General features: G+C 43.2%; 1 protein-coding gene across 1 annotated transcript in view; it reads right to left on the reverse strand.

Moving 5' to 3' along the window:
* Positions 1–17,918, reverse strand: part of CEP350 (centrosomal protein 350) — a 1,602,561-nt gene that overhangs the window by 1,005,163 nt on the left and 579,480 nt on the right. The window contains exon 15 of the mRNA XM_085601771.1: positions 15,743–15,932. Coding sequence (XP_085457897.1) covers positions 15,743–15,932 — 190 coding nt within the window. The remainder of the gene's footprint in view (positions 1–15,742; positions 15,933–17,918) is intronic.

Below are 17,918 nucleotides of genomic sequence, written 5' to 3' on the forward strand. Positions count from 1 at the left end.
ATGCCTCAATAGCAAGGAAGGACTAACTTAGCATGTCTGCAAATGAAGAAGTCACTTACCTTATGTACCCCTCTTTCTGGTGGATACTGTGTCTAACCGCAGATTCCTCACTTTGGCAAGGACACCAGGTGCCAGACTGGGTCTGGAAAGTTTTCTCAGCAGTGTGCTCGTGCATCAGTGGGTGATGTCATGCAGCTCCGTGTCGGGTCTGTCCAGCACTGGATGGGACGTTGGAGCTACTACACAGCTGCCCCATCGGCACAGTGATGTTGGTTTCTTTCTGATATCTGTACATGCTGTCAGACGTGGAGCCTTCAATAATCAGATTGTGCCAGTGTGCAGATCTCTAGTTTGGTATCTTATAGGTATGAACTACATAAGTCCTTTGGTGGGGAATCTGCAGCTAGATGGAGTATCCATTGGGAAGATTGTTACAAACTAAGTAACCTGCTCTTCTGATGGATACCGCTGATTCCTCACCTTATGAATTGATGACAAAGGAGTACCTCTCAAGGTGGTGGGTCTGTGAAATGGCCAGACCAGGGAACCCTGATGAACAGAATCGGCAAAAAGCACCCCACCCCCCCAGCCATGCCACACCCCGCCAAACCTGGCAGCTATCCAGGTAGTAGAACTTCATGAACGTATGGAAAGACACTCCCATAGGAGCGTGGCAAATGTCTAAAATAGGTACAGCAAGCGCCTGCTCTGCCATCCTTTGCTCAGGTGGAAGAAGCATGTAGGCCTTCTGAGGGTTGTTTCTTGATAAGCCAGACAATCCATCAGGACATGGTGCTTTTCTAAACAGCTTTCTCCTTTTTTACCCAACAGCCAATTGTCCACTCGATATTTGTTGGTGGGATGGATGTAAAAGCTTAGAGCTCTTTGGGTCAATGCAATAAAATATTTCATCCTCTTTAGATGGATGAGGCAGGGTGAAAAAAAGCTGGCAGGGTGATGAACTGTCCGAACTGGAAAGGCATGACAACCTCAGGGAGAAATGCCACTTTTGTCCGAAGGACTAGCTTGTCTGGGAAAAAGGTGAGTACGACTGCTTAACCGTCAGCACCTGCAAGTTACTCACCCAATGAGATGAAATAATCGCTGTGAGGAATGTTGTCTTCAGTGCATGTAGGTGCAGAGAACAGCTCCACCTTTTTCTAAACAGGCACACATGAGGAAAGTGAAAACCACATTAATGTCCCACTGAGGCATCAAAAACTGCAATTGCACTAAAGATGGTTGATTAGGTAAACAAAGTAAGGCCAAAAGGGTCGACATGTAACCTTTAACTCTTGCCAGAGCAAGCCCTTGCTGGGCTAGCGAAAAAACAAAAGAGATAATGTCAGATAACTACCTTTAGAGGTTGACAATTTCGGGACGAATACCAGAAACATTTCTCTTAGTGTCCCCCAAACTGTTTTAGTGGAGGACCGCCTAGCTGCCAATATAACACATACTATTTCAGCCATCAACTGTTGCCACTCAATTTCCAGCATTGAGGTGGAGGTTGTGCAGGCTCGGGTTCAAGACTGCTTGAACAGGAGGTCCTCACCAACGGGCAGCCAGATCTGAGGACATATTTTCATGGACAGACATACCAGGTACCACACTCTCCTCGCCCAGTCTGGAGTCCTAGGATGACTTGGGCTTGGTCTTTCCTGACCTTCTTCAGAACTCTAGGCAGGAGCGGTAGAGGTGGAAAGGCATTTAGGAGTAGCAACCTCCGATCCTAGCGAAAGGCACCTCAGCATGAGACCTGCATTGGGAACTCAACTTACAAAAGCTTGGGCAGTGTACATTCTCTGCGGTGCTGAAAGGATTGAGCGAGGACTCTCCCCAATGCTGCAAGACATCCTGTGCCATCTCCAAGTGCAGCCATCATTTGAGGTTCGCATGCAATGTCAGCTGCATTCGTCTGCCCTGGTGTTCAAAGACCCTGCCAGGTGCTGTACAATCCAGGAAATACTCTGATGAATCAGCTACTTTCCAAAAGGTACAAAATCTCCTGGCACAGGACTCACAACTGCACTCCTCCCAGTTCGTTGCAGTTTCTCATGGCGTTAGTGTTGTCAGAACCTGTACCCGTTCCCCTTTGAGGACAGGAGGTACTATTAGTGCCAAGTCTATTTCCAGCAGCTCTAACAAGTAGATGTGGAAACAACATTCCAGACCTCAGATCTCCACCACCCTGAGATGAACTCCACAACCAAACAACAATGCATCCATCACGATCTTTAGCTCTGGGGGGGAGGGGGATAGGGAGGAGTGACTGCCACTGGTCCAACTGAGGTCTAGGAGCCAACAATGCAGGTCTTTTGCAGTCTCCTTCAGCACTTGATTGTAAACTGACAGGTTCCCTTAGTGCTGGCCCACCGAGACTTCAAACCCCACTGCAGAGCCCACAAGTGCCACCTGGATTGGTGCACAAGCAGAATGCAAGAAGCCAAGTAGCCTCGGAGCTGCTCTCACTGAAACCCAGGTTGAAGGTTGAAACATCATATCAGCCCAAATGTCCTGGACTCGCTGAGGCGGAAAGGCACGGAAAAGCACCATGTCCAGAATGGCTCCAATGAAATGGAGCCTCTACGAAGGAGTCCGGTATGACTTCAGCACGTTGACAGAAACACCCAATGATGTCAACAGGTGGACCGTTGTCTGGAGGTGGTTTACAGCTGTTTGAGGCGAGCCTACCTTTAGAAACCAGACATCAAGGTACACGAAGACTGATGGGCAGCAACCACCACCATCACTTTTGTGAACACAGAAAGGTGAGCACCAACACCTTGGGGCTTTTGGCTAATCTGAAACACAGGTAGCATCTGTGGAAGTAGAAGTCCTGCAGCACAAACATCACCATCCAGTCTCCTAGATTCAGGACAGACAAAACTTGGGCCAGGTGAGCATTTTGAACTTGAAGATCAGAGGCCATAAACTGAGGCTAGGGTGAAGATTTATGTATTTTTTCAGTAACAAAAACTAACAGAAATAGCAACCAGACCCAATTTCTGGTGCCGGCACCCTCTATCTGGTTCCCTTGGCCACGAGAGCTTGAACTTCTCCTCAGAGTATGGAGAAATGGTTCTCCAGGAGGGGTTGTGGTGTAGGAGGAATGCTGAAGAGGGTTTGATCAGAAAGGGAAGGGAGTAACCATTCCCGACAATTAGGTGCACCCACTGCTCAGATATGATGCTCCACCACCCAGGGAGGTAAAAGGTGATGTGAACTCCTACCATGCAATCGTGCTCCTCTGAGGAAAATTAAAGCAGTTATCCAATGGCTGTGAAGGGAGAGACGTAGGTTTGGTAAATTTACTGCCCCGGATGCATGGATGCTGATGGCCGAGTTCCTGGCCTCTAACCCGTAAGGCTTGAGAGTCATGTTGCTGTTGAGGCAAGGTCTGATACTGCCTCTGTTGAAACTGTCTTCCGAAGCCTCGAAAGGTCCGAAAGTGTTGGGAAAATTGCTAATCCAAGAAAGCACGCTGTTGCTTCTCTCTTTTTAAAGCACTGCAGGGATAGGTCCACATGGTCTCCAAAGAGGCATGTACCATTGTTGCACAAAAAACCTGTAATGTGAATCCAAGCATGGTACTGAAGCACCACGCTAGTCAATTCTGCCCTACCCAGACAGCCCACAGTGTTCAGGCCCAATCATATTGAGTACTTCACAGCAATCCATCCTGAATAAAGCATTGGAGATTGGGCTTAGTGTTCTCTGGGAAGGTTGGCAAGATGTCAACCACCATGTCCCATAATGCATGTGAGTTTTTCCATAGTAGGTATCTGGTGTCTACAAATATGAGGGCAAGACTGGAGGAGGAGAAGGAAAATGCAACTTACCAGTATGCATCTGTTCTTGGCATGTAGAGCTGCAGAATGACATACTTGTGCATAGATCGCCATCTGGTGTTGGGCTCGGATGTTTGCAGTTTGTTGTTGTCTTGGAATAAGTTTTTGTAGTCACGAGATAGGCGACTCCTCCCATGGACTACAGTGCGCATGGGCATCGACTCCATCCTCAGATTGTTTTTTGCCATGAAGAGAAATGATGGAGTTTGTAAGAAACAGAAAGATGTCCATGTGTAATGTATCTAAGTAGGATAACATTGGAACAGATAGAGGTACCGGGGAGGCGGGTGGGCGTATATCATTCTGCAGCTAAACATGCCAAGAACAGATGCATACTGGTAAGTAGCATTTTCCGTTTGAGGCATATGAGCTGCAGAATACATACTTGTGCATAGACTGTATAGCAGCGGTCTCCCTTAGCGGTGGTCACCTGTATCTGTTGCAGTGGTCTGAAAAAGTGTTTTAAGAACATCCTGGCATAGAGAAGCCTGTTGTTTTGCCTGCACGTCTATACAATAGTGTTTGGTGAAGATGTGTGGTGTAGACCATGTTGCTGCTTTACAAATGTCATCTAAGGGAATGTTACCTAAGAATGCCATGGAAGCCCCTAGTTTGCGTGTTGAGTGCGCTCTAGGGGGAATTGTTAATGTGCGTTTTGCTTTTTGGTAGCATATTTGAATACATTTGACTATTCACCTGGCAATTCCAGCTTTGGAGATGGGGTTTCCTTTATGAGATTGTGAAAAAGCTACAAACAGTTTGTTTTCCTAAAGGGTTTAGTCCTGTTAATGTAATAAAGTATAGCTCTTTTGACATCTAGTGTGTGAAGAGCTCTCTCTGCTACAGAATCTGGTTTTGGGAAGAAAACGGGCAATTCCACAGACTGATTTAGATGGAAAGCAGAAATTACCTTGGGAAGAAATTTCGGATTTGTTCTAAGAACTACCTTGTCATAATGTATTTGTAAAAATGGTTCTTGTATGGTTAAAGCCTGGATCTCACTTACTCTTCTGAGAGAGGTGATTGCGACTAGGAAAGCTACTTTCCATGTCAGGAACTGCAATTCGCATTTGTGTAAAGGTTCAAATGGGGGACCCATGAGCCTATTAAGGAGAATGTTTAAATTCCACACTGGAGAGGGTGGGATTGTGGGTGGAATTATTCTTTTAAGGCCTTCCATCAACCCTTTGATAGCAGGCATCCTAAATAATGACAAATGTTGGTTGTTTTGTAGGTAAGCGGCAAGGGCAGCAAGATGTAGTCTTATGGATGTATATGCTAGATTACATATTTGTAGATGCAGTAAGTAGCAAATAATATTTTGAATTGAAGCAGCTAGGGGTCAATTTTGTTGTTATTGCAGTAAATGACAAATCTTTTCCATTTGGCTGCATAGCAAGCTCTAGTAGTAGGGCGTCTAGCTTCTTTAAGAATGTTCATACAATCTGGTGGTAGGTTCAGGTAACCGAATTCTAGGACTTTAGGAGCCAGGTTCAGTTGAGCTGGATCTGCATGCCTTATCTCTCCATGGTTCTGTGTAAGCAGCTTTGGGGAGAGTTGAAGTTTTTGGTGAAGAACTACAGAGAGTTCCATGAGTGTTGTGAACCATGGTTGCCGGGCCCATGTTGGACCAACTAGGATCATTTTGAGAGACTGTTGTTTGAGCTTGCGTACTACTCTTGGAATGAGCGGGAGTGGTGGAAAAGCGTATACAAATCTGCCTTACCAATTAATCCATATTGCATTGCCCTTGGACAGTAGGTGTGGATACCTGGCGGCGACGATTGGGCATTTTTCGTTTGCGTGTGTGGCGAACAGATCTATGTCTGGGTGGCCCCACGTCTGAAAAAATGGATGAAGAACTTGTAGATGAAGTTCCCATTTGTGTATCTGCTGTCTCTGACGACTGAGCAGATCCGCAATCTGATTGTGTACGCCTGGAAGGTGTTCTGCTAAAAGGTGTATCCTTTGTGGGAAGGCCCATCTCCATATGGTTTGCGCTAGTTGAGAAAGCTGCAAAGAGACTGTCGGTTCGGACCTGCGATGGAGTTCCACGCCTCCACGTAGCACCTGAGAGCCGTGTTGCTGCCCCTCCCCCTCCTGCGGTCAATGATGGCAGTGGCGGCCGCAGGGCATTCGCTGGTTCACGCTGTGGCTGTCCTGTTTTCGTCCTTGTCTTTACCCGCCTGCGGTCTTTGGGCTTGAGCCGGAGCTGGAGTCTCTGCTGATTGTCAGGCGGAGGAATACTAAGATACTGTAATTCAAGCCGCGCTGAGGCAGCGCTGGTCTGGTTTCCCCGTTTGCATGCTGCTTTTGGCGCTGCGATGTTGCAGGCATCCGACATACTGAGGGAGACGAGGCCCACAGTTGTTTTCTTTCTGCTCCCTCTGGGCGGGTTGGAGCCTGACTGCAACCTGCTTCCTTGCCCCGCTTCTGCTGGCGGATAGTTCCCTCTGGCACTGAATACGGAGGTGACAAGTATCAAGTGAGTGAGCAGGGGAGGAGGCGGCTGGCTGCTCCGGTCATGTAACGGTACTGCTCATGTGGAGTGGTTGGAATAATGCTGCTTTAGCTTTCGGCTTTCCCCCCAAAAATTTGTATGGACTGAGCAACCAATCCACTTTCATCTGCTTTATGTTACTGTACTTTTTTTTGTGCACAGCCCCTTTTTTCTAAAAGTTTTGAAGGGGGAAAAAAAATCGCTATTTCAGGCGGGTGAGGAAAAAAAAGAAAGGAAAAAAGAAAATACCTGTTGATTAGTGAGCGGTGTGAACCCTCGGACTTTTTTTTTTTTCTCTTTCTTTGAACAATTATGGGAAAGCTTTTAAATGCTCGTGTCAAAGCTAAGCAACGCCGACAGCAGGCAAAAGAGGCAGCGGCTAGGCTAATAGATGGAGCTGTCTCCAAGGAAGGTGACTCGGTTCGTTCATCAGAGAGTTCAGAGGCCGAGGATACATTAATAGAAAACTTAGTTCAACTGAACATGGGGGATGAATTTAATGTTTTACATCCTGAGGATCATTCTAAGACTCTTGAATCTACTCAACCTCCCCTATTGCATCCTCCGTCTAAACAATTTCCTCTATTTACTAAAAAATCACTCCTTCTCTCGCCTAACAATGCGACCTCTTTGGGTTCTCCAAATCTGGAGTTAGGTCTGATTCAGCAGGTTGGCACAAATGGGCCGTGTCCGGCGGCAAACACCTGTACAAGCCCCCCCTCTATTGGTGTTCCTACATTGGATTCAAAAGAAAAAAGATAACAACGGATGCTGCGGATGTTGGAAAAGCAGATGTAAGGAGTGCAACAACACAGCCTCTTGAAGTCTCTGATAGGGGATGTGATAGGATGGTGACAGACCCCTTAGGCCCCTTGTTAGAAATGGACACAGAGACTGAGGGTGAAATGAAGATGTCCGTGAAGGACATGCTGAATCTAATTCTGGATGAGGTGAGAGATATCAAGAGGTTGCAAAACGCCGAACTATCCGCAGTTCATCAGACACTGGACAAAATGGATAAAATCGAGGAACTAGTCTCCTCTTTTCCAGCTCGTTTATTTGAGGCAGAGGAGAGGATCTCTTCTCTAGAGGACCAAATGGTTGCGGTGAAGCAAGAGTCCAAAGATGTCTCTAAAATAACAAAGGCTCTTGAGATCAAATTGGACGATTTGGAGAACTATAATAGAAGGTCCAATTTACGTATAGTAGGTGTTCCCGAAGGAATAGAGGGGACAGAAATGCTTGCCTGGGTGACTACGTTTCTCCATCAGGTTGTGATACCGGAGCATAAAGACGATCTTACTATTACTAGAGCTCACCGGGTTCCTGCTCACCCGTTCCCGAATTCAACTCTCCCGCGAACTATTCTGGTAAATTTTGTTGATATCAGGGTTAAGGAGCGAATTCTTTCTAAGGCAATTCAACAAAGGCAGTTCCCCGTAACTGATACGGCGAAATGCCGAATTTCCTCTGATATGTCTGCAGCAGCGGCGAGACGCAGGAAGGAGTTCGTTAAAATTTTACATCTATTCAAAGCTAATGGGGCCCAAGCAATGATTGTACAACAATCTAAACTCAGAGTACTGATTAAAGGGAAATTCTATATGCTATCGGATGTGGAGGAAGCACAGGCGTTGCTCCATGGAATTCAAAATGGCTAGTCTGGACTTATGACTTAGTACTTGTATGCTTCTTGTGATAATTTAGATCACACGCTAATTTGTTTTTTCTCTTTTTTTTTTTTTATTATTATTCCATGTCTGTGAATCCTTATTAGTTTCAGGGGGGGGTATCACGGTCAGGACACCCCAATGTTAAGGGGAAGGTGCCTGTGGTGTGCGTGGGTAGAAGTAGGTAGTGTTAGGAGGGTGCCACAGGTTGTAGAGGGGGGTGGGTGGGTTAAAAATGAAGTCCTTGGCAAAACCTTTGTTGTTTCTATTTTTGTTGCTTGGACAATTGCTGGAGATAAACGTGGTCTTTGTGCTGGATTCTCTGGTGAATATCGATCAGGGTATTGATTGTTTAAAGTAAAATTGGATAAAAGGGAAAAAAAAATGTGTGTTTTGGGCTCTAAGTTTTGTTTTTAATGATGACTAAAATAAGTTTGAAAATTATTTCTTTTAATGTGAACGGTCTAAATAATAAAAAGAAGATGCGGGCAATAGAGACATGGATTCTGTCTGAAAATCCCGCAGTCATATTTTTGCAAGAAACTCATATTCCTATCTCAAAAGCTAATAATTTTTCTATGTTTAAGGGGTGGGCCTCTTACCGGGGCTTTTCCTTTTTCTCTGAGTCAGAGAGAGGAGCCGCACTCTTTCTTAATAGGAGATTAGAAGCGGAGATAATTCAAACTGATGCGGATACCCAGGGTAGGTGGTGCTGGGCCACGTGTAAATTAAAGAATAGACCATCGCACATTACCTTTGTAAGCTTCTACGCCCCCTTGAATGATAGCCCTGCAATATATGACGAAATGTTTCAGTCCCTACTGATGGTTGGTGGGGATATTGTGATTGGAGGGGACTTTAATATTCTTATGAAACCGAATTTGGATTCCACCACTGGTGGGAAAAAGCAGTTGAAACCTAAATCATTTTAGACAATTATGAATAACGTAAGGATTTTCGATCTTGTTGATCCCTGGCGCTTTTAAAATCCTTATAAAAGAGAATATACTTGTTGGTCGGGAAGGCATAAGTCATTTTATCGTATTGATTTTCTTCTGGTTTCCTCAAAATTTAAAATTCGGCATTATCGGATGTTACACAATGGCTTCTCCAACCATGCGATGTTAGCGGCTGAGTTTGTGCTGGAGGAAAGCACGAATACTCTGAAACGATGGGTTTTAAATAAATCTTATCTTTCTGATGAAATTTGGGATACTTCTCTTAAAAAGGAGATTAGGGAGTATATTGAACGAAATATGGGGACAGCCCCCATTCATGTTGTATGGGACTCACGGAAGGCATTTATTCGGGGGCAGTTATAGGAAGGGATGCAAAGGAATCAGTCCTCTATAGGGATACAAAGAATCAATTGCAGCAAAACATACAGGGTTTAGTAAATCAAATGTATCACAATCCCTCTCTTAAGATACAGAATCAATTGAATGCCGCAAAACGGGAGTTGAATGCACATTACTTCGCTAGAAGTGAGGAAATCTTTTGCAGACAGGTTCAAAAAATTTACGAGCATAGTAACTTCACGGGTACATTCTTGGCATGGCAGGTTAAAGAACGTGCTGCAGCTAATGTAATTCGATCTCTTAAATCTCCAATCAGTGGCGTGGATACCTTAGATCAGGGAGAGATTGGAGCAATGTTGTCCCATTATGAGAATATCTATACCTCACATCACACTACAGATCAGGGGAGATTAAACGATTTTTTAGATAAATATTGTCTCCCTACTCTTCCTCAACTGGACCAAGAAGCAATGGCGTCATCATTTTCGTGTGATGAATTAGAGTCTGTTGTTAAAAGCCTTCCTCATGGTAAGGCCTGTGGTCCAGATGGACTTCCCGCGGAAATTTGTGTCACGTTTTTCAGTTCTTTTTCTGCGCTTCTTCTTTTATTAGTAAATTCTATGCCGGAGGGTGGCCCAATTCCAGCATCCTTTTACGATGGAACAGTGGTCAGTTTCTTGAAAAAAGGAAAACAAGCCCGAGATCCTAACTCTTATAGGCCCATAACATTACTAAATTCAGATTATAAAATTATTACAAAATTGCTCTCTATTCGTTTTAACCATGTCTCCTCGCAATTGATTCATGCAGATCAGAATGGCTTTATTGCAGGCTGCCAATTAATTACTAACACACGTTATTTGATTGAGGCATTAGACTATTTTGAAACACGTAGGGTTCCGGCCTTAGTTCTCCTTTTAGATGCAGAAAAGGCTTTTGATTTGGTGGTTTGGGATACACTTTTTTTTTTATTTTACAACACTTTGGTATTCTCCCTCAAATCATTACCCTAATTAGGAATTTATATCAGGGGGCTAAAGCTCATATCCTTGTTAATTCATTTATGGTGGGCTCGATTTCAGTGCAAAGAGGGACGAGGCAAGGATGTCCACTATCTCCCGTACTTTTTGCTTTTTTTATTGAGCCTTTAGCAGTAGCAATTAGAAAAAGTAAGGATATTCTTCCGCCTATTGCCTGCATGGACAAAATTAAATTATACGCAGATGATATTATGTTGCTGCTGAAACCTGAGATACAAACGCAAATACAGTTTTTTTCGGTTTTTACAGAATTTGAAGCATAGGGGGGGTATCAAATTAATAAGAAGAAAACTGAAATTTTAATCTGTGGTAAGAATAACACTGAATTGCACCCAGATATTCAGAGCTGTGTTAACAATAGACCCAAAAAGTATTTGGGCGTTCTTTTCTCACCTTTAGTACGTGACTTGTATACATTGAATTTCGAGCCTTTGATTAAAAAAGTTCGTGATATGCTTTTACGATGGAATCCACTGCCTTTATCCATTCTGGGCCGGGTGGCATTAATTAAAATGTCAGTACTTCCTTTATTCAATTTTTTGAATTCTACTATTTCTTGTTCCCTTCCAGGCTCCTTTTTTTCAAAAGTTGAATCCTTATTTTCAGCCTTTGGGCTAAAAAAACTCCTTGAATAGCTATCAACACTTTATACGTAGATAAGGAACAAGGAGGTCTTGGTCTGCCAAATCTGAAAGACTACTACTATGCATACTTTGCACAGTATCTCTCACGATTTACACATTCAATACCTAGAGTCGCTTTGTTCATAAACTTTTTTTTCTACTTAATCTGTAAAGAGACCAAACTTCCTTCTCCCCTCTCGATATTTCAATCACCCAAATTAGTTAGATATAAGGTCCTGAGTTGTTTTTTTTAAAAACGTGAAGTTATGTTGAATAGGTATTCTCTTCCTTTTTTGAGATTAATAACTCTACTGAGTGACGCTGTCTCGGGATTCGGGATTAACATCGGGCCAGAAATTATATATAATTGGGCCAGATCTGGGTTTATAACTATCGAACTTTGTGAAAGATGGAGTATGGTTGACTATTGATGAGATGTCCATTTTAATTCGTGGAAACTTTCTTCTTATGGGTTCATATGTTTTATTGTATAAATCCTTGGCTCAATTCGATTTAGCACAAAATAGTCAACTATCACACTTAACAAATGACCTTTTCTGGTCCCCACTTTTTTAAAATCCCGGAAAATGGAGAAAAAGCTTAGCACAAAGCAGGGAGGAGGATGTGAGCGCCAAAGCAATAAAAAAGTGGCAGAAGCAGGAAAGCATTAAAATAACTGATAATTTTTGGAATACTCTAAATAAATTTAATTTCACGGTTTTGAGAGGTGCCAACTGGCGACGAATGCTTTTTTTTAGTAAGTGGCTTTTATGTTACACCCCTGCAACTTTGGCTAAAATGTAGAGCACTACGTCGCCTATTTGTTTCAGATGTACTCAACCGGACCTGGCTAACTGGTCTCATATAATGGCTTTTTGCCCTAAAATTAAGTCATTTTGGAAAGGAATGTTTTCTTTGCTTTCTCTTCATTTACATTTTACGATCACCAGATATGAAAATTTAATTATATTTGGATTGGATCCAGAGTTAAATTTGGTTGATTCTATGGCGAAACTCATGTATATTTTAGTAGCAGTGGCTAGATCACAGATTCTTCAGTATTGGAAGACAGAAACAGTCCCAACTGTAGATGAATGGTACCAAAAAATTAAGGAAGTCAGGAAATCCGAATTTATATTCTCACAAAGGATTGGGGCACTACGTAAATTCACCAAAATTTGGGAATCTTATTTTGACTGAAACTATTTTTTGATTGTGGTAGATAAATTTCGATATTCGCTACTATAAGTTAAATCGCTGAGTTGTCTCTATGTATGTTTTGTTGGGGTCTCTCTCTCTGCTTTTTGTTGATGTACTATGTTTAGATCCAGCATATTATTTATGTCTGATAAATTGTACTATCTGTTCTAATGGTTGCCAAGAACCCAATAAAAAGTATTAAAAAAAAAAAAAGAGAAAGCTGCAAAGAATGTGTCCCTCCTTGTTTTTTTATATAATACATTGATGTCAAATTGTCCGTGCGGACAAGGACAGTTTTGTTGATGAGGTATATCTGGAAGGACTTCAATGCTAAAAATATTGCTAGCAATTCAAGGTGATTGATGTGGAGCACTTTTTGTTGATGGGTCCACCTGCCCTGAATTATATGGTTTAGGAGATGGCCTCCCCAGCCTATGAGCGATGCGTCCACAGCTAGCACTATCATTGGAACTGGGTCTAGGAACAGCCACCCTTTTGAAAGGTTTTGTGTGTTCCACCACTGCAGAGAGCGATGTGTGCGGCTGTCTACCAACACCAGATCTGAAAGTTGACCTTGAGCCTGGTTCCACTGACGTGCTAAGCATTCTTGTAAAGGGCACATCTGAAGTCTTGCATGAGGTACTATGAAAATGCAAGAGGCCATCATCCCTATGAGCTGCATAAATACTCGAGCTGGCAGTGAGTATTGGGGCTGAAATTTTGTTATGAGGGTCTGTATACTGGCTATCCTGACTGGACTGGGGTATGGAAGGGCTTTGGAAGTGTCTATTGTGGGCCCTAGAAACTGATATATGATGGACGGCTGGAGATGGGATTTGGTGAGGTTTATCATGTACCCCAAGTTGTGGAGCAGATGAATTGTTTGGTGAGTGTGGTGAAAACACTGACTGTATGACTTGGCTTTTATTAGCCAGTCGTCCAGGTATGGAAACACATGAATTTGTTGTTTGCGCAAGTGGGCGGCTACTACCACCAGACACTTTGTGAAGACTCTGGATGCTGTGGTCACTCTGAATGGGAGTACCTTGAATTGATAGTGTTGACCGTCCACTACAAACCTTAGATATTTCCTGTGAGCAGGGTGTATAGGAATATGGAAGTAGGCGTCCTTGAGACCTAGAGTGGCAAGGAAGTCGCCTTGTTGGAGCAGTGGGAGGACCTGTTGAAGAGTGATCATGTGAAAATGATCTGATTGTATGTAGACATTGAGTGGTTTGAGGTCCAGTATTGATCTGAGAGTACCGTCTTTCTTTGGGATGAGAAAGTAAGGGGAGTAAACCCCCGTGCCTTGATGCTGGAGGGGAACTGGTTCTACTGCATGCTTTTGAAGAGGTGATAGAACTTCTTGTTTGACGTGCTTTAGATGTTCCTTGGACATTGGACGTTGTTTGGGTGGTATAGTTGGGGGAGTTGCAGTAAGTTCCAGGCAGTAACCATACTGGATAATTTGTCTTACCCACTTGTCTGTAGTGATGGAGTTCCATACAGGTAGGAACTGTGATAGTCTTCCTCCGACTGGAGTGGAGTGGTCTGGAGGGAGCAGAGGGAAGTCATTGCTTGGTAGTAGGGGAGGTTCGTTGTTGTTACCTCAACCTCTCCCTTTGTTATTATTTCTTCTGTACCCCCCTAAAATATCCCTTGTTGGGGGATGTTTGAGTAGGAGTCTTGTAGAAGGTGGAAGTAGTGTCTGTGCCAATGTTCTTGGATCCGCCCCTATAGAAGGAGTGACGAAAGGAACCTCATGTGGTCCGAAATTGTAATGCTTCCAGAGATTTTGCAGTGCCTGTGTCTTTTTTCTTTTTTTCTAGAGCTGTGTCCACAGCTAAGCCAAACAGGTGTTCTTGATCGAACCGCTGATTTAAAATAGTTGTTTGCACTTCCTGTTTAAAACAGGAAATGCGTAACCATGCATGTCTGCGGAGTAAGACACTGGTGTTAATAGATCTAGATGCAGTGTCTGCTGCATCGAGGGCACATTTGATGGAAGCATTTGTAATTAACTTGCCCTTCTGGACCACATTGTTGGCTTTGGCCTTGTATTGGTCAGGTAAGTGTTGGATAAAATCTTCAAGCTCATCGTAGTGAGCCCTGTCATATCTGGCAAGTACTGCTTGCGCGTTAACTATCCTCCAATGATTGGCTGCTTGGGAGGCAACTTGTTTCCCTGATGCAGCCAGCAGTTTAGACTCTTTATCTGGGGGTGGTGTATCACCAGAGGTTTGGGAATGGGCACGTTTTCTTGTATTGGACACTACCAAAGAATCTAAGGGGAGTTGTCCTTTGATGTATACTGGATCTTTAAAGGGAGGCTTATATATTTTTTTATCAATCCGAGGATTGAGAATTCTGGCCCTGACAGGGTCTTTTAAATATGTCTGGTGCATGTTTAATGACACCTTTGAGCTTTGGCAAAGTGTGTATTCCTTTTTGCGACTGAGCAAAAGTGTCCAGTAGGAAGTCTTCCTCCATGGAGTCGGAATGTAGTTCCACGCCATGATATTGCGCAGCCCTATTAATGAGCTGACTAAATCCTATACTGTCATCTGGGGGGATGGCTTAGATGGATATGGGTCTGGATCAGGAAGTTCTGGAGGATCTATGGGATCATCCCATGTATCCTGTGGTGGGGTAGTGTCCTCATCATCAGGGTCATCTAAGGGATCCTTATCATGTCCACCCCATCCCCTAAATCATCCTCATCCTGTGGTGGTAAGGGTGAGCATGGAGAAAGTCTAGGAGAGTGTATAGGAGACAAAGGTTTAGTAGGAAGAATAGGAGAAGAGGGTCTTAGGGGCGAAGTTGCAAAGTCTCTTCTTCACAGGTACCTCAGGTGTGTGTGAGGTATCAGATTTCCTCTTCTTTGTTGGAAGACTGACAATATGGCCTGTTTTAGGGTCCACATGTAGTCTTTTGTTTTGGATTGACAGGATCTGGCTGAAACAGTTCTTCCTGCTTGTCTCCTTTCGGTGCCGATTTTTTCGGTTCAGAGTGTGGCTTTTGATTTGGTCTCTGTAGCTGTAGGAGGAGTCTTGTGCTCCTTTGGCTTCGAAGTCGGTGCCGAGTCGGAACTTTTCTTCGGATCCGAAGATTTGTGGTGTACTTTTCTCATGATGCATGATCATGACTGGAGCCCAAATACCAGAAACAGAACTTGTGGGGGTCAGTCACTGACATCTGTCTGTGGTTAATCCTTGCATGGCTTAAAACCTGACTTTGAGGGAACATGTCCCTTATATACTGGAAACAATGTTGTGTGAAAAAGTCTGTTAAGCCAGACAACATTTGAGGGAGTGAGCTCCATATCTTCAACGGAAAGGTGAAGAAACAAATGAACTGATGTTAGCATCCTGAGGTGGCGCCTATGTAGGGGCCCCAATGTCACATCGAGGACGGGTCGGACCCGATGCACAGCCGCACAGCACCACTTGCCAAAGTGAAAGGAAATTGCTAGGAAAATTTACCAGATCAAGTCAAGCACCTATAGTATCCATCAGATAGATGTTAACCAAAGATGTGGCAAGCATGACATGGCAACTCACCTAGCAAACGAATGGACAGAAAGGTCCTCCAGAGTGCTGTCTGTCTCCTGGTTCAACTCATTGTCTCTTGGAGGAGAAGCTGTTCTGCTTTTCAAGGACTTCTTTCCTTTCTGGAATAGGCCGTCTCCTCTGGGTGTAGATCTGTCATGCTCAGATGAATGAAGTGGTGTACCACTACGAGACTCAAACTCTGGAAAATAGGCAGGAGAGAAAATACATAAACATTCAAGTAAAAATCATTGTCACACTTTATCACTGTTCTCTATCATTGATAAAGATACAAACAGAGAGAGGAGAGCATCTAATTAAGACAGTGCTTTTTAACCACTGAATACCTCTGGGTAGGAATCCATCAGCCTTTTCACTCAAGTATTTTGAAAGGGATTCCTTGCCATATGTCTTACATATCAGAAAGCTTTTGGTGAGAAGGTATGAAGAAAGTAACCAAGTATACTGGTGGGTCTTGCTGCATACGTATTTTCTGCTATGCTCTAGATGGGGTGGGATGCAGAATAAAGATCTGTTGCTACCTGCTTAGAATTGTGGATTTAATGAAAGAGGTTTGAACAGTTGAACAGGGGCCCTCAAAATGTCATGGGGCAGACTTGGGCATCATAATGATTGGTTTCATGTTAGATACAAACATGAGTTTTGAAGGTATTAGATTTGGCTCCTCTGTAATTAAAAGAATTTGCTAACTTCTCACTTTACAAAAGTATTAAGTCCAATATACATAGATTGATAATATAACAATTTTAACAAACTTTGTGTCACATTTTTAATGGTTTAGGTTTATGCCATTGCTTATTTCGCTCAATTGCAAATCTCTTTTTAGATCAGGTATTTCCATCTGTGAATGCTCGGCCCTGGTTTTGCTGTCAGTTAATTATTTTGGTAGAATACTTTATTAAAGAAAGAAAACACAAGAGCTCTTTCTCAGTTAATGCCCATATACCTACCTTATCATTGACACCCCAATAACAATGTTCCATTATAAACAACCAGAAGGTGATGGGAGGAATGCTTGAAATAAGTTTAATCACTGGCAATCACATGGAGAAGAAATCCGACCCATTGTTATTTTGTCCACCATCCCACATCACTTTGGGCCCAGCCATATGCGAAGGAGTTTGCCAGGTCATGTCCTCCCTGCACTGGAACACAATCATCCCAAGACCGTTTTTGCCCTGGTTGGGGGCTATATAGTCGGGCGTCGCTTGGTACCGGTCGCACTGTGAGCAAGGGACCCATGTCTGGACATACCCTTGTCACTTTGAGCAGTACATCAAAAACATACAAGAGGAATGCTTGCAGTATGCCTAACCACTGGCAATAGCTTGGGGTAACATTCCAGCCCATCGTTACCTACCATGCCACCTCAGTTTTGACCCAGCCATATGCAAATTAGTCTTGACCTTGCTCCAACAGAAATCTGGATGGGTCTAAATTGAGGTTACATGTGTGCAAAATAACGATGGCCTGGGATGTGGCCCCAGAAATTACCAGTGGCTGAGATTAATTCAAGCACTTAATCCAGCACTTTTTTATATACTCCATTAAAACTAACAACAACAAACGTGTATTGTAACATACTTTGCAAATGTTTGTAGCTTTGAAATACAAAGTAGATTTCAGATTTTTTGTTCAGGTCATATGCTTTTAAATATCAATAGCCAATATTGGCAGAAATTTCAATGGATGGGTAGTTTTCCTCTTTCAGGAGTCTAGATCTGACAGTTGGAATAAAGAGGGAAATTACTTTCTCAAAATGGCAGAGATCTACTTTATGAATTTAAAATGTTTACAGAATTACAGATAGTTAAATAGTGTTTTAAAAAAAATCCTTTTTAGGTCGAGCATTTGAGACCTCTTGTATATACTTTGGTATATACTTGTATGTGTATGTGCTTTGTGGGCTCTGGAGATCAGCCCTAGGACTTGTCTGCTTCCGCTTAGGGACTTTTTTTTCTGTTCATCTGCCTCTATTTAAATTTCTTGATAGAAAACGACCAGCAGGGGTCAGTAATATACCAGAATTGCTTTCTGCTGAGGGACTTTTTTTTATTTTTCTGGCAAGTGCCTCTATTTAACTTTCTTGATAGAAATCGAAGAGCAGAGGACAGTACAATATAATAATCACTTTAGCATTCTCTAGATTCCAGTCCATAGACATTGT

This window comes from Triturus cristatus, chromosome 4_2 (assembly GCF_964204655.1).
Source record: "Triturus cristatus chromosome 4_2, aTriCri1.1, whole genome shotgun sequence".
Classification (NCBI taxonomy): domain Eukaryota; kingdom Metazoa; phylum Chordata; class Amphibia; order Caudata; family Salamandridae; genus Triturus; species Triturus cristatus.